We start from the raw sequence: 22,132 nt of genomic DNA, 5'->3' as shown, positions 1-22,132 counted from the left end.
TACTGACAACCACTAAACTGTATACTTTCAATTGGTGAGTGTCTGATCTGTTGAAAAATATAAAAATGGCCTGGCTCCAGGAGAGGTCATCACCATGCCTGACACTGTCTGGAGGGTCAGGAACCAAAAGCTGGATGGCCCAGAGACCTAGGACAGAGCTAAACATGAGTGACAAAAAGTCAATGAAATGATTCCTAATGTTACTTTGCTACACTCATAGATCAGCGCCTTGTCCAGTCAGAAGAGAGGCTTCCTGGGGCAGCTGATGGGAGCAGCTTTCCCTCCGGTTGATTGGTGCAGAATTTTGCCATAGCACTGCCAAGTAGTCAGTCTCTGACAGAGAACGAGAAGACCTGCTCACACTGTGGATGGTTCCTCATGAACCAGACAACAAACACACTTTGTAAGCCTTTGCTATATGAAGAAATATAAGCCCACACTCATTTGCAAACTAGGAGAAGGTCAAATAAAAAGCTAACATTATCCTAATATGTATGTAACAGCTTGAAATAGATTTAATCCTCAATGATTAGGATTAGAGGAAGAGAAAAAGAAAAATAAAACCCACAATAGTTTTCACTGAAATTTTACCTGAAAGCCAGGCATGGTGGCACGCACCGTTAATTCCAGCACTTGGGAGGCAGAGGCAGGAGGATCTCTTGGGTCTTAAAGTCATGCTATTCTACAAGTTCCAGAAGAGCTTGGGGCATGTAGGGAGACTCTGACCCAAAAAGCAAAATAAAAATTTACCTGAAAAGTGAAATTTCTCTTCAGAAAAGTGGGCCAGCTGAGCACATATCCTGCTCTTCTCCTGCAGAAGGGTGTCTTTTAAGGCACTTTCCCTGTGTCCTCTGGAGTTGAGAGCATCAATAAGCTGGTCCAGCTGCTCCCGGGAACTGTAGAAGCACCACCGATTTGGCTTATGCACTGGTTTTGGCAACAGCACAGAATCATCAAATGAACCTTGGTCAAGGTTGGAGGTAGATTCGGACATGAAGGACTCTTCAGCTTTAACAGAAACCTGAGGATCGTGAGATTGTGCATTATGACGGAACGATGAAGGTCTAGGCAACAGCATGTCTTCAGTAAGACCTGAAAAATCCTCTTCTATGAACAAACCCGGAATAGAAGGGAAAATCCAGTATCGCCTGTACAGGCGGTCTCGCCCCAAAGGGAAGATATTAGTACAGGCGATGGCACTCTGGATCTTGTCTAGGAGTTCCTTCTCTTTCCGTTGGTGCTCTTGCCGCACAGCTTCTTCTGCGTCAGCAGGAGGAGGCTCCTGCTTTGTATGGCAGCTCATCTCTTCCTGCTTCATACATTGCTTAATGCCATTTTGACCCACTTTCCCTGTGTTGAAATAAAATACATCATTATTATATATTTTTTTTGGGTTTTGTTGTTATTATTGTTTGAGACAGGGCCCCATTATATAGACCTCACTGGTATGGAGCTCACAGAGATCCACTTGCCTTGAACTCTTAAAGGCATTTGCCTCATTATATTTCATATTTTCACTAGAGAAATATGAAACATGCTGGGTAACAGCCACTTGGGAGACAGAGGCAGGTGAATCTCTGCATTTAAGGTTAGTCTGATCTACAAAGTAAATTCCAGGACAGCCAGGGTTACACAGAGAAACCCAATCTCAAAACAACAATAACGAAGAAGAAAGAAGAAAGAAGAAGAAAGAAGAAGAAGAAGAAGAAGAAGAAGAAGAAGAAGAAGAAGAAGAAGAAGAAGAAGAAGAGAGAAAGAAGGAAAAAAAGAAAGATGGAACACAAAGACACAAAGCAAGCCACCATTTAGTGTGCTATGGACTGATTCACATACTGAAGCCCAACCCCTTACTTCAGCTGTATTTGAAGCTGGGGCCTTACTGACCAGAACTGGTGTCCTAAGAATAAGACACTACATTTCCTCCTCTCTGGCATGCACAGAACAAGTTAAGTGCACACAACAAGAGATCTTTGTGTGTAGGCCTGCCCATTGCTTTAATATATTATAGAGAAAAACTAGTAAAACCAGATAATAAAACTTGCTAACTAAAATTTAAAGTTACTCAGAAGGCAGAGACAGGTGAGGCTAGCCTAGTCTACAGTGAGTTCCAAGTCAGCCAGAGCTACAGAGTGAGGCCCTATCTTAAACTCTCACCACCCCCTCAAATAACGTTTGAAGTTAGGAAACACTGATCTATATATGATAGGCATAGTGGTTCAATCCCTGCACTTGGGAGGTTGAGTCAGGTGAGAATCTCTGAGTTTGAGGCCAGCCTGGTCTACAGAGCAAGTTCCGGGATGGCCAGGGCTATACAGAGAAACCGTGTCTTGAAGGAAAAGGAGAAGAAAAAGAAAAAGAAAGTAAGTTCCAGGCAAGTCTGGGTTATGTACTATGTAGTGAGGAGTACTATGATGTCTTGATGAAATACAAAACAAAACAATCCTAGAAATACAAGTGTTTTTATAACATTCGATAACAAACTGGTCATTTTTATGACTCATCATGAGCTATAAGGCAGATGTTTAGACACCACACAGATATTCATGCAGCATATTCTTAGAATTCCACCATTTAGAGGCAAGGTCAGTTCTGGCTACACAGTGAGTGTAAGCTGAATTGAGACCTAGCTAAGAAACAGTAAATGACCTTCTGTATGTCTTCTGCTCCTTTTCAGTGATCCTGGGTCATCTTCATCCTCAGTAACCACGTCAGGGTCCAGATCTTTCCCATCTATTTCTTTGCTCTCCGTACTAGTGTCAAAATCTTCCCTTCCTTCCTCCCTGAAAGGAAAAAGAATGAGTTTAAAGTAAAGTGTCTCAAGATATGGATGAGAAAAAGGAGAGAAAAACCCTGCTTGGTCCTAGAGCAGTGAAGAAAAGTGAAGAGTTGCACGTGTTCTGCATGCATGTGTGTACATGCAACCATGTATGCTCCTGCTACCTGTGGAGGCCAACAGGGGGCTGGATCGCTAGGAACTGGAGTTACAGACTGTATTGACTGCCTGCAGTACCAAATGGCTGCTGGGGATGAAAGCTGTGTCCTCTCTGCAAGAGCGGCTAGTGCTGCTGAGGCAGCTGGGAACGCGGATGATGTAGAAAAGTCCCTTTAACCGCTCAGGAGGCTGGTTAGGTGACGATATGGCTCAGGGTAGGAAAATATAGGGAGCCATACTCCCGCGGAAGGAGCTCCATACTGCAGGTACAGTAAGTGGGTGGAATGAACATAACCCATTTATTCCATTATGTTGCTCAATTTAAACTAAAATATATGAACTTCAGAGTAAATTCCACAATTTAAACTGGACGCAGTGGTGTATACTGTAATTCTAGTACTCCCGAGGCTGGGGCAGAAAGTCTGCCTTGAGTCTGAGGTCAGCCTGGGCCACAGGGAGCATCAGGCCAGTCAGCGTAAACAGCAAGACTCTCAAAGTACATGCTATCATTTTTGTTTCTATATACAAAGTGAGGTTTTGCAGGCTTACTTTTGTTTTCATTGACGAAACAGGGAAACGGCATATAAGGGGGGTCGGATGAGTACAGAAAACAAAGGAGCTGACAAGATAGCTCAGGGGTAAAGATGCTTGCCATGTAAGCTCGATGAGCTGAGCTGGAGCCCCAGAATCCACATAAAGCTGGAAGGAGAAAACAAACTCCACTGTCCTTCCCCAGCAACACACAATACTTTAAAATATGAAGAGGTCAGGTATGCCAGTGTACGCCTGTAATTCTAACACTTGACAAAGCTGAAACAGGAGTTCCAGGACCGCTGTGGCCACATGAAAACCTGCCCAAAACACAACTACAGGAGAAAGTGCATTTGTTTGTTTGTTGAGTCAGTATGACCTGTAACCCGCTGTGTAGCCCAGACTGACTTTTAAGTTCACAGCAGCCGTCCTTCTCTAGTCTCCAAGCCGCCATGCCTGTTTCTAATATTTCTTTTTCAGAAGACTGAGAGGGGTCTAGGATATAATCAGAGGGAGAGCACATGCTTAACACCTGCCAGAGCCTAGGGTTAGTACTCAGTACAAAACCAAAAACAATTTACATACTATAAAAACCAAGCCTTTAACTCCAGCACTTGGAAGGCAGAAGAGACGCAGATCTCTTGAGTTCAAGGGCACCCTGATCTACATGGGCTATGTAGAAAGACCAGGCTCCAAAATAAATAAATAAATAAATAAACAAACAAATAAATAAATAAAACAAATAAATCTCTTCTCATAAAAAAGAAAAGAAAATCACTATTTCAAAGATACAACTTAGTGATGTTTTTAGCATATTTCCAAGATTGCCTGTGGTGTTCTGAATGAGAATGGCCTCCACAGGCTCATACATTTGAATGTCTAGGCCCCTAGTCCATAGATTGTTTAGGGAAAGATTAGGAGGTGTGGCCTTGTTGTGTCATCCTAGGCGAGCTTTGAGGTTTCAAAAAACCAGCCTGGTGCAGTTGTTTCTCAGCCTCCTGCCTGGGAATAAGGACCCACAACTCTCAGGTACTGTTCAAGGACCATGTCTCCTGCTTCCCAACATGACAATGGCGAGTTAACCTTCTGAAACTGGAAGCAAGCCTACAATTAAATAGCAAGAGTTACCTTGCTCATTGCGTCTCCTCACAGCAATGGAACAGTGATTAAGACATTGTACAATCACCAACACTATCTGATTCTACAATATTTTAATTATTCTGATAGAAAAACCTCATATTCATTAACAGCCATATCCCATTCCCTTTTCCCAAAAGACTGCCCATGGCAACCATGTGCCTATAATCTTAATACTTAGGAAGCAGAGGCATGGGATTCATGTTGGAGGCTATCTTGATATCTTCAAAGGATGATGGAAATCAACCTTTCAATCTAATCCCTCTAAGTCACAGAGGACGGTGAAACAGTGTGCACTGTGCTGGGGTGGCCGTGGAGGGAGAAAAATAACCACTGAAAGTTTTCTAGAAAGTTATCATTTACGACATTAATTTTAAGAGAAAATGTGCCAGGTGGAGGTGGTGTTGGTACTCAAGAGGCAGCCTGGTCTACAGAGTGAGTTCCAGGACAACCAGGACTACAGAGACACCTGCCTTGAAGAGAAGAGGAAAGGAGAAGAAGAAAGGAAAAGAGAAAATGAGTTCTTATATTCTCAAAAATTAGGCTAAAAAATTAACCCATGTGTTCTTGATAGGAGTCTCTACATAAATTTCATAAGCTTTTTAACATAATTACAAAAAATTAAATTTCTAAACTCTGAAAGCATTTTAGAGTTTCAAGTGTCTGATTTTTATTCTTATTCTTTATTTTTATTGTATATGAGGTGAATAAATAAAGTCACATGCATGAAACTAAGCCATACCCTAGATCTGCAGCTGAATTCCGCTGTTCATCCTCCTTCAGTTTCTCTTGCTTCTCTTTCATTTTCTGTTCTTGTTCCTTAAGTTTTTCTTCCTTCCTTCTACGTATTCTGAAAGTCAAATAAAAGATCACAGTCCACCTGACAAAGATACGTTTCACTTAGCATCGTACCTTTACTAAGCTATAGAAAGTGCTCCAAATGCTTTTACAAACTACGCTGGGGAAACCTACCCCCACGCTCTGAGAATATCCCACAAGCTCTCAACACACCAGTGAGTGGGCACTGCTTACCGAGCAGCTGTGGCTTCTCGCTCTTTGCGGTGTTGTTCTGCCTTGAGCTCTCGGAATTCCTGCTTGGCCTGCCGTAATACATCAACGTAATCTTCAATGAAATCCCTAGTAGAAACTAGGGTCAGTAGCTTCCCACAGAGAGCATGAAGTATCTTCATTTTTTCTCCTGCCAAAATAGAAAAATGCTGTGTTATCAATGAGAAGAAAAAAAAAACAGTGTTGGACAATTTCTAACTTGTACTCCTAATAAAGAACAAGGAGTAGCAGATGTGGTGGCACATTTGTTTAATGCCAACATCTGGGAGGCAGAGACAGGTAGATCTTTGTGAATTCAAGGTCAGCCAGGGCTACATAGTGAGATCCTGCCTCAAAATAAACAAATAAACCAAAACCAAAGGATCCTACCAACAATGGACTGTTTTTTCTTATTTTCTTGAATGACTAGTCTATACCCGGAATTTCTTGTTGGCTTGAAAGTTCTCTGGATAAAAGAGCTGGGTAGGAAGGAACCATGTTAGAAAAATTCCAACTTGCAGCTTACCTGGTGTCAAATCATACACGGAAGTGCTGGACAGCTTCTTCACCAGACTAGGATTGCTCAGTCGCAGCTCCATGCAGGCATCATCTGTGGCATCAAACCCCCCTCGTTTCTGATACCGGTACTTTGCATTTGCTGATGTTACATCAGCACCTGAAGCTAAGATGTGCAGTCTGAGGATTTCAGAAAGAGTGCAGCTATCAAGATCCAAGCTTTTCAAACTGCAGCCTATATTGTTAAAAATGAAACAATCATTTAGAAAATAAACAATGAATATTCAGCAATGTAAATATACCTTTATAAATTAAAATGCCAAACAAAAATAAAATAAAATAAAGCCCACACATACCCTGGTGTAACTGTGGCCATGCAGCGGCCAAAGATGCAACTGCAGACAGTGCAGATTTTGTGGGATCTACATCTTCATCCAGAGCCTCTGACAAGTCTTTAAGGAAATAAATACTTTATTCTAGTGCAAAGATATTTGGGAAGAATGCCCTTTAAAATGACGAAAGAAACAGCAAACAGCTTAACATTGAGGGACCTCAGCAGAGCCAACGCCCACCACAGCATCATTCCCGTCCTCTCGGGCTCCACCTACACACAACAGATCCTGGAACACAGACTTTACACTAACATTTCCTTAGAGAGCACACAGAGACAATTTCCAAAATACCAACAAGATGCACTTTCATATTCCAAAAATGGAAAATGTATTTTAGAATTAAAACAAACCCCCTTTTCAATGTAACTTTAGAAAGTCTACTTTGAAAGTTGAGTAAAGAAACCCAATCTTATAAACATCTTAAGATTGAACCATAACAAAACATAGCTTGTAATCATCACAAAATAGGCCTAGAAAAAACTGCCAAAAGAACTTTAAAAGCCAGCACTGCTATCGATTATTCATCCTTTTTATTAAAATTTCCTTACTGTCAATCTAAGAAACATGGGGACAATTTCTCTGTATTCTCTAAAGAATTACTTTAGCCTTGAAAACTGCTTAAGTTACAGTAGAACTAGTACAAATATATAAGCATCATATAAACAATTCTTGCAATTATAGTACACAGATAAAGAATTCAGTGCCAACTATACCCCTCATGCTTGCCTGAGACAAGACCAAATAAACCAGCTTGCCTGCTGTATTCCTGAACAGTGTTCACAAGCTGTTCCAAGCAGCAGGCCATATTCTGGTTTGAGCACTGCCAGTAAGCAGTGTACATCCTTCAGACAAGCCAGTTAATCTGAGGGTGAGTCTAGAGAAGCAATTCCTAAGTTTTCTAATGAAATATTTATTAGAAGCTCCACATAAGCAGTCTTGTTAAAATGAGATGAGGTGAGAACTCTGCCCACCCACCCTGTCACCTCTCCTGCACTCCACCATGACACAAAAGCTAATCTGGCTCTGTGCTTCCAGAATATTCTAACATGTGATTCACTTAGCAAAATTTCAAGATTGATGAAATGAACATTAGAGAATGAAAAGTGGCCAGTGTTTCCCAAAAAAGGCAACTCTGGGGTCAAATCTGATCACAGTTACTGGCGAAGTTAAGATACAAAGCATAAACAGGACCACACAGAGTTCCCAGATTAAATTACTGCAAATGCCCAGCTCACACCTACCAGACCCAAATGACAATGTATTTTTCCTACAAGACCTAGAATTTCACATACATATATACATATATATATATAGCCACAACAAACTTAACACTAGTAGGCACTATGATAACCCACACTACTAGACAGTCACACAAGTGTGCTAGATCTCCTTCTCAGAAGGTATTAATCATGTCCAACATCTACCATTTATCTAGAGGAAATCAGAACAAAGGCTACAGAGGCCTTAAGAAATGAACCATTAACAGAATGATTGTTTTTAATGTATTACATTAAAAATGTTAAAAATATGCATTTACATTTAAAAAAATTTAGGAACGTATGTTCACCTTAGTGTACACCTGTGTACCATGTATGTACAAGTGCTGAAGGAAGTCAGAAGAGGGGGGCCAGATCCCCTGGAATTGGAGTTACAGACAATTGTTAGCCTCTATGTGGGTGATGGGATTCAGACCAAGGTCTTCTGCAAGAGCAGCCAGTGCTCTTAGCTGCTGAGCCATCTTTTCCAGCTCAACAACATGTACTCTTAAATTGTACGATCTACTATACTGCATTCTAGAGAATTCCAAGCACCTCTTTAGAATTTTTTCAGTATCACCTGGCTGAACTGTATCCAGAATAACTGTACGAAGTAGTTATACTTATTTGATTGGGGGGGGGGCGGATGGCAGTTTATGACAGGGTCTGTCTACGTAGTCCTAGCACTGAGCTTTGTAGACCAGGCTGACCTCGAATTCACAGAGATCCTCCCATCTCTTGCCTCCCAAGAGCTGGGATTTAAGGCTTATGCCACCACATCTAGCTTTACCAGATCATGTTTTAAAAATTTATTTAGTATATAGTGCTCTTGTTCTAATGGCATGTGTGCCTGCAGGCCAGAAGAGGGCACCAGATTTCATCACATCCGGTTATAAGTCAACATGTGCTTGGAGGGAATTGAACTCAGGACCTCTGGAAGAACAGTCAATGTTCTTTTTTTTTTTTTTTTTTTTTTTTTTTTGGTTTTTCGAGACAGGGTTTCTCTGTGGTTTTGGAGCCTGTCCTGGAACTAGCTCTTGTAGACCAGGCTGGTCTCGAACTCACAGAGATCCACCTGCCTCTGCCTCCCAAGTGCTGGGATTAAAGGCGTGCGCCACCAACGCCCGGCCCAGTCAATGTTCTTAACCTCTGAGCCATCTCTCCAGCCCCTTATTAGACAGCTGTAGAAAGAGTCTAGTAGAAAGAGGCACATACTATTCCAACACTCAGTAGTAATGATATCCCAGAAAAAATAAAACCTCACAACTTTTCTATTTGATGAGGATGCTCTTGTCCTCCAAAGAATGTGTGTGTGTGTGTGTGTGTGTGTGTAAATAAAACCAAAGGCAAAAAACTGGCCATGGTAGAACATGACTGTGATCCCAGCACGTAAGACTGTGGAGCAGGTCAACCTCGGCTACATAACAAGTTCAAGACCAACATGGATTATAAGAGATTCTATCTCAGAAGAGCAGCAACAGTAACAAAAACTAAAAGCAGAGATATAGGAACTGATATGGTTAGTGCACAAATTTTTAGAGATTTGATATAAAAACAAGGATCCCAAGGGCTAATGAAATTAGCTATGGGAAATACTAAGAGGACAAATGATTAGTCTTTTAACTTTGCTATCTGTTTTGAGATAATATAATACAGTTATTATGGGGTTATAGATCAGACTGCCTGAACTTGTCCATCACATCCTTATTAGCCATGTGTCTTTTAGTTACATCTCTGTTTCTTTGCATGCATGGGAAATGCTTTGAGTATAAAGTAACACAATGACTTGCATCACCCACTGTATCTGTGATTGGCAGTAAATAACCTTACTGAATTTGAGTTTTCTTACCACTATATAAGATTCTATTTTTTTTTCTGCTTAATTTCGTGTTTATCAGAAATACCTTCAGGTATTGCCTGCAGGAAATACCTTCTTGGTAAGATCAGTCAAAGTAGAAATTAATTCTATTCCACTGTTTTCAGAAAGTCTGTAGAAAGCTTTTCTGTTATCGAGATGGGAGGGACAGCTGCTATCGCTGAACCATATATCTTGACTAGTAATAACAGCAATGGGGAAGATGGGGGGAAATACCATGCTGTTTTCCAATTTCCAACATTTATTTTCAAATGGAACCTTTATTTTATATCAAGCATTTGCCCCAAAATCAACTCTGTATTGTATTTCTATATCTGAGATTGTTCTGTATAGGAAGAGAGCTATAGGAAAGTATAGATCAGGGGTTGGAGAGACGGCTCACAGTTAAGAGCACTAGTTGCTCTTCCAGAGGACCAGGATTCAATTCCCAGAACCCACATGACAGCTCACAACTGCCTGTAACTCCTGTTCGAGGGTACCTGACACCTATGGCAAAATACCAATGCACATAAAATAAAATAAAATAAAAATAGAACAACAACAAACTAACCCAATTCCTCCCTCTTGTCTATTCATATAATATATATATAACAGATCAAGCAAATCCTTAATAGAAAAAACTGGCAACACAAACACCAGCTTTCTATTTTTTTCCATACCATTTTTTTTATCATTCTACTTCCTTTTTGAAAAAAAATTTACTTATTATTAAGTGTGTGTGTGTGTGTGTAAGAGTGCAGGCACGCATGTAGAGGTCAGAGGAAAGCTTCTTTGGATGATGATTCTGTTATTCCATGGGTCCTAGGAGTCCATTGCTGCTCATCAGGCCTGCACGACAAGTCTTTTCACCTAACCAAGCTCATCTTAGCTAGCTAAACTTACCTAAGCTATCGTGCCAGACCCACTTTTATTTTTGCCCTAGAGCTTCCAAAAGGGCAAAACAACAGCTCTCTTAAAAGCTGGACTAAACACAGCTTTATGTATTGTGTTACCAACAACTATAAAATGTTACTGGCTAATACAACACAATGGCTATCTGACTATTTTCATTTGATTGACTTCATTACCTAAGATGAAAATGGAACTGCTAAAACCACCTTGATATGGAACATATGGTGATTAGCCTTAAGCTGGAGAATACATTTCAGTTCAACCCATACCATAAAGACGACATTAGTACGTATTTACCAATATCTTCTTGATTCATTCACTAGGCACAGAACTCAAACTATCCAGGGACAAAAAATCTACCGGACTAGAGGAAGTCTCATCTTTGTGCACCAACGCTCTGCTGTTGAGATACCTCCCAGGATGACTTCCTAACGAAGATGTTTGCAAAACAGGCGGAAGCATTATTTAACCAAGCTCCTAGTCCATAATCTCGTGTGTGGCAGAATCCACAGAATATTACTCAGGGAGACAAATCAGTATTGAGTTCGGTGTATTGCTGAGGATGACCCTGAGCAGCTTCTGATCCTCTTGCCCCTACCTCCCAAGTGCTGGCATTGTGGGTGTGCTCTCCCATGCCCGCTGTGAGGTGGTGTGAGACCAGGTAATCGTATCCACACATACTGTTTAAGTGGTAGAAATAGAGACAGTTTATTAAGAAAGTAAAAGGAAGTGTGCATCTGAGAATGGAAGTGGGCTAGACAGCCCGGACCAATCTAGTACTTACGACTTCTGAGCATGTCTAGATGTTTTCCAAAGGTTTCCTACAAGAAAGCTTTGCTATGTTAACATACTATATATGGACCTTGGGTATTTAAAAGCATAGAGTTTAAAGAACAAAATTTCTATTCAAACTATCAAGGTAAAACTTTTCCTCCAAATGTCAGTGGAAAAAGCGTCAGATCTACAATAAATAAAATTAGCAATAGTGCTATAGTTGAAAGTAGTAATGAGAGTATAAGGTTTCTCAACACAGTCAGTGAGATGCCTCAAAATTACAAGGGGAAATGCGAAGGAGACGAAGCAAGAAGGACGACAACTCAGGGAAAGTGCCTCAACGGCGGTCAGAGGCAGGCTGCACCAATGTTAAGTTTTAGAGACAACTGATAATACATTGTTAGCATAATATGACTTAGCATCAGATAAACTGAATACCTGTATTTCCTAATAATCATGATCTAATAATCATCAAATCCAGTTTTACTACAACGCTACCAGTTCAATGAGCAATGATTCTGAACTCTGACCTTTGGTGTCAGCATCAGTTATCTGCTCTTTGGCTACTTCCTCCTCTTCTTCAGCCATGGCCTGGAAGATTGCAGTCAGGAAGAAAAAAAGCAATTCACACAGTGGGCCTTCACTGTCATTTCCTACAAGAGCTTCCTCTAACACTTCTGCGAATAAAACGTTTAAAAGAAATTTAAAGTTCTGTCATGACTGAAAAACAGCTCCACTGGAAAATAATAAACAATCAACCAACATCAGCCTATGCAAGTGTTCTCCTAAGTGTTTGCTTATGAGAGTAGATCCACCTATTATCTAAACCAAAATAAATTATGATTTCAACACAGAAAAATAAGTCAAAGTCGGTGTGCTAAGAAACCCAAAATAGCCTTTATGGACCAATATAACATCTAATTTAAAGCCAACGCACAACTTTAACTACATTTAAAAACATACACTTTTCGACGGATGTGGTGATATATGTTGCTAACGTTTGGAGGTAGGGGCAGGACTGCTACAGATGAAGGCAGATTGTTCTACCCGAGTACACAGCAAGCTCTGGGCCAGCCAGAGCTATACAGTAATACTGTCTCAAAATCAAAATAAACAATAAATAAAGCAAATTGGTCCCACTGTTCATGAGAGCTATGTGGGATGTTGTTTACCCAACAGTGCAAGGAGAGGTAATTATCATTATTGTTTTAATCCTAATATCGTGTAGGTATTAAATGTTTCTTCTCTAATTTATTTTACCTAAAATGCTCTTGATTCATAAGGCATAATGCTTCATGCCTTAAACTTAGCCCATAAGGAGAAACTGAAGAATCTGAAAACCCGATTGGTCAATGTACTCTTATTAAAGTAAGAATGATAATGCAATTCCATCTTGGAGGCTTTCTACATGTAACTTAGAAAAATTTATTAGATAAAAATTTAAAATTTGATTCAACCCCCTTTTTATATTGAACTCTATTACAAATGTTTATACAATGCTTTTAAACACACAGGTAAATCAGGCCTAAATTAGAAGCAGACAGTATCTGTCTTTAAACTCTCACATGCCATTCCTTACTCAGAAGCGGTCTACTCTCCAGCCCTTGAGCTCTAGGCAGTCTATAGCGGTTCTCAGCCTAGCTAGCGGTTTATGTTTCCTAGTGGGAGGTCCATGAACAAAGTCTGCAGACAAGGCATCTTAACAACTAGTTAGTCAAGCCTTCATGGCCCCACTTCTAGGCACTCTCACTGCGATCACATGGGAGTCTCTAAACGGCAGGGTAAACTGTAGTGCGGCAACAGGTGATTGAGTACTTGCCTAAGGATACTCCCTCAGGAAACTCATCTTGAAGATCAAAGAGTTCCCCAAATGCATGAAGGAACTCCAGAACCATCAGCGCATCACCAAAGATCTCAGGAGGTAGTCTAGTTTTCACTGGAGTTGGTTCCGGAAGTTCCTGCAAGGTTAAACGGTCCTTGTAATATTCGAACCAGGTGCAAGAAAGCTAAAGGGGTGCACAGCCTAACACACTCTTGACCTAGTAAAGCTGTCCCGCGTGCACTAGTGGCCCTCACCCCCGGTGTTTACCACACTTACTTAGGAACTCGGTTTTACTAAACCACAGTCCACAGGAAGGAACTGGGAGAAAGGGCATTTCCTCTACTAAAGAAATAGCCAGTGTCTCCTCCCAAGTCTCCTGTTAAAAAGATCTTCCTTCCATCTCGCTCAGATTCTGAAGACAAACTAACTGCGCAGGTATCGCCAATGTGAACCTTGTAATACAGGGGACAACTGACTACCCACTGACTTAGAATGCTTCTGTATAAACTGAAGTGAATGAGAATCTTTAGATACTTTTAGATTATTTCCGAAAATAAACATAATTATTATTCTCTTACCCCCCAATAAACCTAAATGCATGCCTGGCTACAGCAGCTATTGTATGTCAGATATCATGAGGACTGACCAGTTGTTTCAGTAGAACAGCCACCACCGTGAACTCACGCTATAAAAACAGCAACCCTGGAAAGCTAAGAGTAAGCATCTGTACAACAGGCTGTTTCACTTCAGTTAAACATGAGGAAAGAGTATGTCTCAGCTGAGGGTCTACTTACGCTGGGGTGACACAGACGGAGGGAGCCCCAGGCTGCCTGGACTACACAGTGACACCTATCGCACTGAAGAAAAAAATAATCCACCAAAAATTTTTTTTCTGGGGCTGGAGAGGTGGCTCAGAGGTTAAGAACACTGACTGCTCTTCCAGAGGTCCTGAGTTTAATTCCCAGCAGCCACATGGTGGCTCACAACCATCTGTAATGAGATCTGGTGCTCTCTTCTGGCCTATAGGATATATGTAGGCAGAATTCTGTATACATAATAAATAAATAAATCTTAAAAAATTATATAAATTTTTTTTTCTGAGATAGTGTTTCAGTATGTAGACCAGGCTGGCTCCAAAATCACAGAAATGCACCCAACTGCCTCTGACTCCCCATTGTTGGATTAAATGCATGCATCACCATGCTCAGCTCAACCAAGCATTTTGGCAGTAAAGCCACACAGAACAAACTAAACAAATCTGTGTCAGCACTGCACGTTCATACCTTAAGGTCATCACATTCCATATCTTCTCTGGGTTTGCTCCACTGCTTTAAGTACTCCATATATTTTCTCTTTTCTTCACGTAATTTCTCTCTTTCCTAACAAAAAAGATTAATAAAAATTATTAGAAGACATTTATAAGTCAGTATCAACAGGACCCGAGAACAGCTAATAAACAGTGAAGCTGGGAAGTAGTTCTAGTAGCTGCCCAGTAGTCACACATCCTGGGCTGGATCCTCAACACCACAGAAAACAAGGCTTGGTGGCATATATCTGTAATTCCAGTACCTGGGGGTACTGGCAGGAATTCAAGGTTGTCCCTGGCACTGAGCAAATGTGGGGTTAGCCTAGGTTACATGTCTCAAAAACAAGCAAACAAAATCCTCTGGAACTGTAATTACATACAGATGACTGCGAATGACTTATGAACTGCCATGATTGTGAAGTGCCAAGTAGACAGGAATGTGTGATCCTTAAAACAGTCATTACATTTTCTGATGCAAAAGAGAGATAAACAATTTTTTAAATCAGTGTTCTATGCACAGACTCAGAAGAAATGTGAATGAAGATGGTAAAAACATTTAATTTAAAAAAATCAGCCATGCACTTAAATATGCAAATTTATATTACAGGTAAGAATTACATCTTATGCAGATGCCAATGAATACCTTTTCCCTTTCTATTTTAAGTCGCTCCTTTTCTTCTTTTTTCTTTAGTCGCTCTTCTTCTACAATTTTCTTCAGTTCTTCCCTCTTTTTCTCCTTATCTTCCTTTTCTTTTTTTCTTGCTTCCAAAGCGTCTGCTTTTTCTCGCTTTAATTTAGCCTTTTCAAAAGCTGTGGGGAAGGTCAAATTTAAAACTGTATACAGACAAAAACAGACATTTGGCTTTTTTTTTTAATCTAATTTAGGTTTTAGGTTAAATGAAATTAGTGGAGACTCAAGTTCTTGAAGAGCTAGAGAGCTAGTAGATAATGGATTAAACAATAAGCTACCCACACCAGAACAAACGTATCCTGCCTTTGAAAGCAAAGACACTAGAACACATACAAAGAATGACAATCAAATAATTCACTTGTTAGGATACGGAACCATACCCCCTCCCAATCCCAATGGATTCATCTAGAACTCTCATGGGAGGCAGTTTTGTAAAGGCTATATATAGGGAACTCAGATATAATGACCTCCAGCAGCTTCTAAATCCTGAACTCACTTTAGCTCAACTTAGCTTTAAGCAGTCTACTTGGGAATATGGTATATTTGAAGAGATGATAAGTCTCATTTAGAAAAAAAAATGGCAGTTATCTGGAGGGAGGAGGCTTATAATTCTAAAACTAAAAAAAAAAAAAAAAAGATAGATATATCATTCAGAAATATTGCTCACTTGGGCCCAGAGAAATAAACATTCTTTCTTGTCCTTAAATAGGGTTTAGAAGAATGCTAAAACTCACCTAGTGCCTTCATTTCTTCTTGTTTCAAAAGCTTGTCTCTTTCTTTAGTGGCTTTGTTCCGACAACCTGTAATAGTCTGTTTACTAACAATGTGGTCTTCCTAAAAAATAAAGCAAGAAACAAGTGGTAAATCACACGTTCTCCCAAAAGCCCCCACCAGGACTTGGGGGTGCACCACAGTGGTAGAGTAAGTACCAGGACTTGGGGGTGCACCACAGTGGTAGAGTAAGTACCAGGACTTGGGGGTGCACCACAGTGGTAGAGTCCTGCCTAACACATAGCGACCCAAACCCTGGGATTGATGGTCAGCACAGCAACAAACAAAACATACCTTTTCTTTCTTCTTTCTTTTTTTTTTTTTTGAGACAGGGTTTTTCTGTGTAACAACCCCGAGTATCCTGGAACTCGCAGATTCACCTGCTTCTACCTCCCAAGTGCTGGGATTAAATGTGTGTGCTGCTACCACCTGGCCAGTTATACCTTTTCAAAATACTAAAATAAGTTCTGAATCTGCTATAAATGCACATTTAATAATTCTAATCGTAGTAATATCTACAACATGAGTCAATTCCAAAACTTACATGAATTAGAAAAATAACTGAAAATATATATTTCAAGAGCCAAAATATATATAGTAGAAACATTCTTAAGATTACTTTATAAACTAGATGATACAAACATCAAATATGAAAGACATATCAGAACGATTGGTCAATATTAAGCAATACCAAATTTTTATTTCATTTTGGAACAGGATTCTTGCTCTGTAGCTCCTTTGCTGGCCTGGAACTTTCTATACGAGCCGAGCTGCCTTGGACTTGCTGTGATCATCCTGCCTCTCTCCCTTGCACCACACCCATCTCCTTAATATGCATGTATTGCTTTATACTATAATCTAACAAAACATACAATTCATTTTATTTTATTTTATTTTTTTAAATTTATTTATTTATTATGTATACAACATTCTGCCTTGATGTATGCCTGCACGCCAGAGGAGGGCGCCAGATCTCAGTACAGACGGTTGTGAGCCACCATGTGGTTGCTGGGAATTGAACTCAGGATCTCTGGAAGAGCAGCCAGTGCTCTTAACCTCTGAGCCATCTTTCCAGCCCTACAATTCATTTTAATATTTGAGTACCTGCTATGCACTAGGCCAGTGCTAAATCACAGTGATAAACAAGACAGACCTGGTCCCTTTCCTCATAGATATATTATCTAGGAAGTCAGATCTTAAGAAGTAAAATACGAGAACTGTTTTAACAGCTAAAGTTCAATATTCTAAGAGACACCTTTCAAATCTCAAAATTTGGCTAAATCCCAAAGTGGAAATTGCAAACAGCTGAGAAAGATAATTACAACTGAACCAGAGTTGGGAAATAAAAGTAACTAACTGGTCACTATGTTGAAGATTATCTGAAGGAAGTTTTCACCCCCAAGGAAAGAGAAAGTACGGGAAGAGTGACAAGGGTGTCCCTCAGACGAGCATCAGAGGCAGCGGAAGCTGGCTGGTAAACCATACTTCATCACAGCCTCCAGTCAGCAGCCCAGGACCAAGAGAATCCAAGAGCGTTTCTCCCACTGCTGAGAGCTGCACACATTAGTTTGCTCGCTCTCAGACACTTCCAGGGTTGGGAAATGACAGTGATCTGACAAAGGAAAATTCTTATTGCTGAAAGGAATAAAGGCAAGTTGAGAAGTCAGCACAGAATTTTGACACATTTTTCATCTTACACTGACCTTCCCTTTCCACTCTCAAATTTCTTAGAGAAGATGTACCTTGCATTCTAGGTCTCATTACATATCTTGAGACAGCACTAAATTGCTATTTGCTTGGATTTAGGTTACCTCTTATTAGTTAAAGTCTATTTTCAGTAACTACATAAGTAAACTGGATATTATTATAAAAAGGATACTAGAACCATTCTATTTACAAATTGCAGCCTCAAAAATACATATTCTGCCTCACTGCCCATTTTATCTCTCTGTGTATTTACAGAACTGCCATGTTACATGAACTACAAAGACTGCAAATGAAGAGCCCTGAGTCTCTCATAACTGTGTTCATACCTCAAGTACCCTTCCCACCCTTCTGCCCTATGCTGAGTGTCTTAGTCACTGTTCTAGGCAGGAAACATGGCAGCAAGCAGGCAGAATCTGGAGAAGTAGCTGAGAGCTATGTCCAGATCCACAGGCACAGACACTGGACCTGGCCTGGGCTTTGGAAGCCTTAGTCACCACTTCCTGAGGACTAAACATTCACATACATGAGCCTATAGGGGCCATTCTTATTCTAAACCCCACATGGAGAACTCCTCTGTGTCCTTCAAGTCTTTCTTCAAGTCCTCTAGTCAGAATTGCTCTGGATACTTCAATCTTACAGCTTATTTCCTGAGTTTTTCATCCCATTTGTTTTTCCCCTAGTAATTGCCTGTACACTTGTTCCTACCTTGGTATAAAATCTGTCTCCTGAGAATGTTTAATCCACACTGGAAACTTCACAAATCTTAATGCTAAGCAGTTATCAAGAAAGCATACAGCGGATCTCGAGACCAGCCTGGTCTACAAAGGGAGTACCAGGACAGCTCCAAAGCTACAGAGAAACCCTGTCTCGAAAAACCAAAAAAAAAAAAAAAAAAAAAAAAAAAAAGAAAGCATACATTCAGCCGGGTGGTGGTGGTGCACACCTTTAATCCCAGCACTCGGGAGGCAGAGGTAGGCAGATCTCTGTGAGTTCGAGACCAGCCTGGTCTACAAGAGCTAGTTCCTGGACAGGCTCCAAAGCCACAGAGAAACCCTGTCTCGAAAACCCAAAAAAAAAAAAAAAAAAAAAAAAAAAAAAAGCATCCATTCAAATTTTCTCGTAGGAAGTAAACAGTCATTCTTACAGAGTATAGGTGTAACAGGAACCAAGCATGTCCTTGATTGTAAGTGCTGCTTTTAAAGGGTCGTTTGGCCTTTTCTCACCTACCTGACCAAGAGATAATCGTTTAGGAGGTCTTCCTCTTCGTCTGTTAGCAGGACTGAAGATAAATGTAGGTGGAGCATCAGGGAAGAAATAAGAAAAATCTTGCTCTGCTATGTTGTATGTTAAAAGAGATGATGCCTTCATTAAAAACACACAGGGTATAGGAACAACACGTCAGTGGACTGTATGCAGCATGCTCAAATGTCATATGACCACTATTAATGCTGTTAAAAATTAAGTCATTACGTAGCTGATTTATGTAGTCTCTTTTACTTTAAATAATTCAGCAGAGAGATACCAACCAGAAAGGAAACTAAAGTTCACCACGAACTGAATATTGTGACACATGCCTGTAATCCCAGCATTTGCAAGGTAGGACAAGAGGATCAGTTCAAGGTCATTCCTGGCTGAGGAGAGTAAGGTTCACTTACATGAGACTTAGTCTAACAAAACCAAACCACCATACCAGAAAATATCAATAAAGTTTCTACAGATTTTTCAATACTAAAAACTATAATCAATATAATCTGGCTTTTATATTAATTTTTAATACTGGTGTGTGTGTGAGTGTACCTTTTAGGGCAGGTACCTCACTGGATCCCCCCTGGAGCTGGAGTTAGGCAGTTGTAAATACCCAGTGTGCATGCTGGGAACAAAACTGAGGTCCTCTGCAAGAGCAGTAATTAGCTCTTAACAATGAACCATCTCTATAGGGCACTGTTTTGTTTGAATCTGCTTTGCCTCAGTTTTTCTGGTTTTTATTCACTATGTACCTCTAACTAGCCTTGACTTGCTATTTAGACTAGGTTGGTCTTGAATTCAGGCATTAGCCTGCCTCTCCCTCCCGAGTGCTGAAATTACAGGCATGCACCACCATTCCTGGCTATATTCAAGTCATACACTTGACATTTAAAAAACCCCTGTATTTTGTTTTTCCTTAGCATATAAAACATCAGTCTTCTCAGTAGGATTACTTCCACCTAGCTCACAGTAAATCTGTCTCAGCCATCTTCCAACTACTGAACATTTGGATTATTTTTTCAGGACTGGACAATGACTTAAGTTATTTATTCATGTATGTATGTATTGATTTTTTGAGACAGGGTTTTCTGTAGCTTTGGAGCCTGTCTTGGAACTTGCTCTGTAGACCAGGCTGGTCTCGAACTCAGCGAGTTCTCTGTCTCTGCATCCCAAGTGCTGGGGTTAAAGACGTACGCCACCACTGCCCAGTGTAAAGTTTTGTTTTTTTTTTTGGTTTTTCGAGACAGGGTTTCTCTGTAGCTTTGGAGCTTGTCCTGGAACTCCCTTTGTAGACCAGGCTGTTTTTTTTTTTAAAGATTTATTTATTATGTATACAGTGTTCTGCCTGCATGTGTGCGTGCACCCCAGAAGAGGGCACCAGATCTCATTACAGAGGGTTGTGAGCCACCATGTGGTTGCTGGGAATTGAACTCAGGACCTCTGGAAGAGTAGTCAGAACTCTAAACCTGAGTCATCTCTCCAGCCTGATTTAATTCGGTTTAATGGACAGATTATATTTTTTTTTACCTCAAAGAAAATAGCCATTCACAGAGTTTCAGGAAAGCAAAGCGACAAAAATGTTGATATTAAGAAAGCCAGAAGAGTTCTACTAGACAATTTGTATATTTTATTGCTAGAACACAAGATTTAGCATCTAAAACCATTGATTCTGACCATTCTAATAACTCAGGAGCCCATACATTTCACACTGGACTCTACTAGGACACTCCTGCCTGCCTTTGAGAACACAGACTCCACATGAGCAGCAGAGTGGTTTCTTCTTGAATTCAGGATGATTTAAATAGTTCACATTACAAAATCAATTTTACCATTTTTTGGTGTGGGAGAATTGTCTGTATTCTGTCAATCATGTTATAAATAAACGCTGATTGGCCAGGCAGGAAATACAGGCGGGAAAACCAGACAGGAAGTAGAAATGATGTAATGAGAACAAGAGAATTCTGGGAAGGAAGAAGTTGATTCCTCCCACTCCTGCCCAGACCACCCACTCCTGCCCAGACCACCGAAGCAGAAGGATGTGATCTGCCCCACTAAAAAAAGGTAGTGAGCCACATGGCTAACATAGATCAGAAAAATGGGTTAATCAAGATGTGAGAGTTTAGCCAGTGAGAGGCTAGAGCTAATGGGCCGGCCAATCACCTTATAATTTATGGAAACCTATGTGTGATTTTCTTTGGGGCTAACCAGTTGTGGGGTACCTGGTGGGAGAACAAAAACCCCAACAACAAGCAGGCCCTGTCCTTTCATGTTACAATTTTTGACTTTTTATTTAATGCACAACAGAAGGTCTCTAAAATCTTGATTTTCAGGGCTTCGGATGCAGTTCACATGAAGCCCTAAATTCAAACCCCACTCCACATACGGGTACACACCTGTAACACAGCACTTAGGAGGAGAGGGCTAGAGGGTCGTAAGTCTAAGGCCAGTCTCTGTTACAGACAGCTTTATTTTCCCTCTAATCTAATATACACTGGCTTACTATTGGTCTAGGACGCCTGTGGTTAGCTCTCTTCAGCATTTAGTTAGCATTATTCTGAATTCATTTCTTCTCTGTAAGGCAGATTCACGCCATTAGAAAGCAGTTAACTGATGATGCAACTTTTCAAGTTCTCCACCTGTTTTCACCTGTCTTGGTTGATCATCTATATAATTAAAAAGTGGTAGTAACTGAGCCACCTAAAAATTCTGAAAACAAAACTTAATTCAACAAAAATACATTTAAAAGGGACTAAAAGTTAGTTCCTCAGATAAAATGAGAGCTATTTTAGCCATCTTTGAAATATCATTTTGGCAATATTACAAATTTATAGCACTATACAATTGTTATTTTTATTTCTTCCTGATAAATAATTTCACTATTTTCATTACCTTAATTTTAATGATTCCATCTTGTGGTTCACAGTGTTGTTTCAGAAAAAGCTTTAGTTTATCACGAGAAAATAGGTGTTTTCTCCGACTGATGGAGGAAAAAGGGTAGAATTAGTACACGTGATTTAGAACTCCATAATCACTACAAATTTAAAATATGGCTTAAAATTTTTTTAACCTTTACTGATTATTTGTGGATTTCACATCGTCCATTCCGATCCCATGATCCCATGTATCTCCTGGTCCCTCAAACTGGCCCTCTGTCTTTGCAACCTCTTCCCCCACCCTCCCAAAAAAAAAAAGAGAACAGCCTTGTCCTGAAAGCTGCAGTGTGGACTGTGGAGTCGCA

The 22,132-nt window shown here is 40.2% G+C and overlaps 1 protein-coding gene across 1 annotated transcript in view; it reads right to left on the bottom strand.

Annotated features, from left to right (window-relative positions):
- The window catches only part of Baz1a (bromodomain adjacent to zinc finger domain 1A), a 78,622-nt gene that overhangs the window by 19,248 nt on the left and 37,242 nt on the right, over positions 1 to 22,132 (bottom strand). The window contains exons 6-18 of the mRNA XM_057782902.1: positions 21,784 to 21,871; positions 18,877 to 19,011; positions 15,906 to 16,005; positions 15,124 to 15,290; positions 14,458 to 14,553; positions 13,172 to 13,310; positions 11,883 to 12,029; positions 6,520 to 6,615; positions 6,174 to 6,398; positions 5,633 to 5,798; positions 5,343 to 5,450; positions 2,647 to 2,780; positions 751 to 1,350 (exon numbers count right to left, since the gene is read on the bottom strand). Coding sequence (XP_057638885.1) covers positions 751 to 1,350; positions 2,647 to 2,780; positions 5,343 to 5,450; positions 5,633 to 5,798; positions 6,174 to 6,398; positions 6,520 to 6,615; positions 11,883 to 12,029; positions 13,172 to 13,310; positions 14,458 to 14,553; positions 15,124 to 15,290; positions 15,906 to 16,005; positions 18,877 to 19,011; positions 21,784 to 21,871 — 2,201 coding nt within the window. The remainder of the gene's footprint in view (positions 1 to 750; positions 1,351 to 2,646; positions 2,781 to 5,342; positions 5,451 to 5,632; positions 5,799 to 6,173; positions 6,399 to 6,519; positions 6,616 to 11,882; positions 12,030 to 13,171; positions 13,311 to 14,457; positions 14,554 to 15,123; positions 15,291 to 15,905; positions 16,006 to 18,876; positions 19,012 to 21,783; positions 21,872 to 22,132) is intronic.

Source organism: Chionomys nivalis, chromosome 10 (genome assembly GCF_950005125.1).
Source record: "Chionomys nivalis chromosome 10, mChiNiv1.1, whole genome shotgun sequence".
Lineage (NCBI taxonomy): Eukaryota > Metazoa > Chordata > Mammalia > Rodentia > Cricetidae > Chionomys > Chionomys nivalis.
This window is presented reverse-complemented; position numbering and strand designations above follow the sequence as displayed.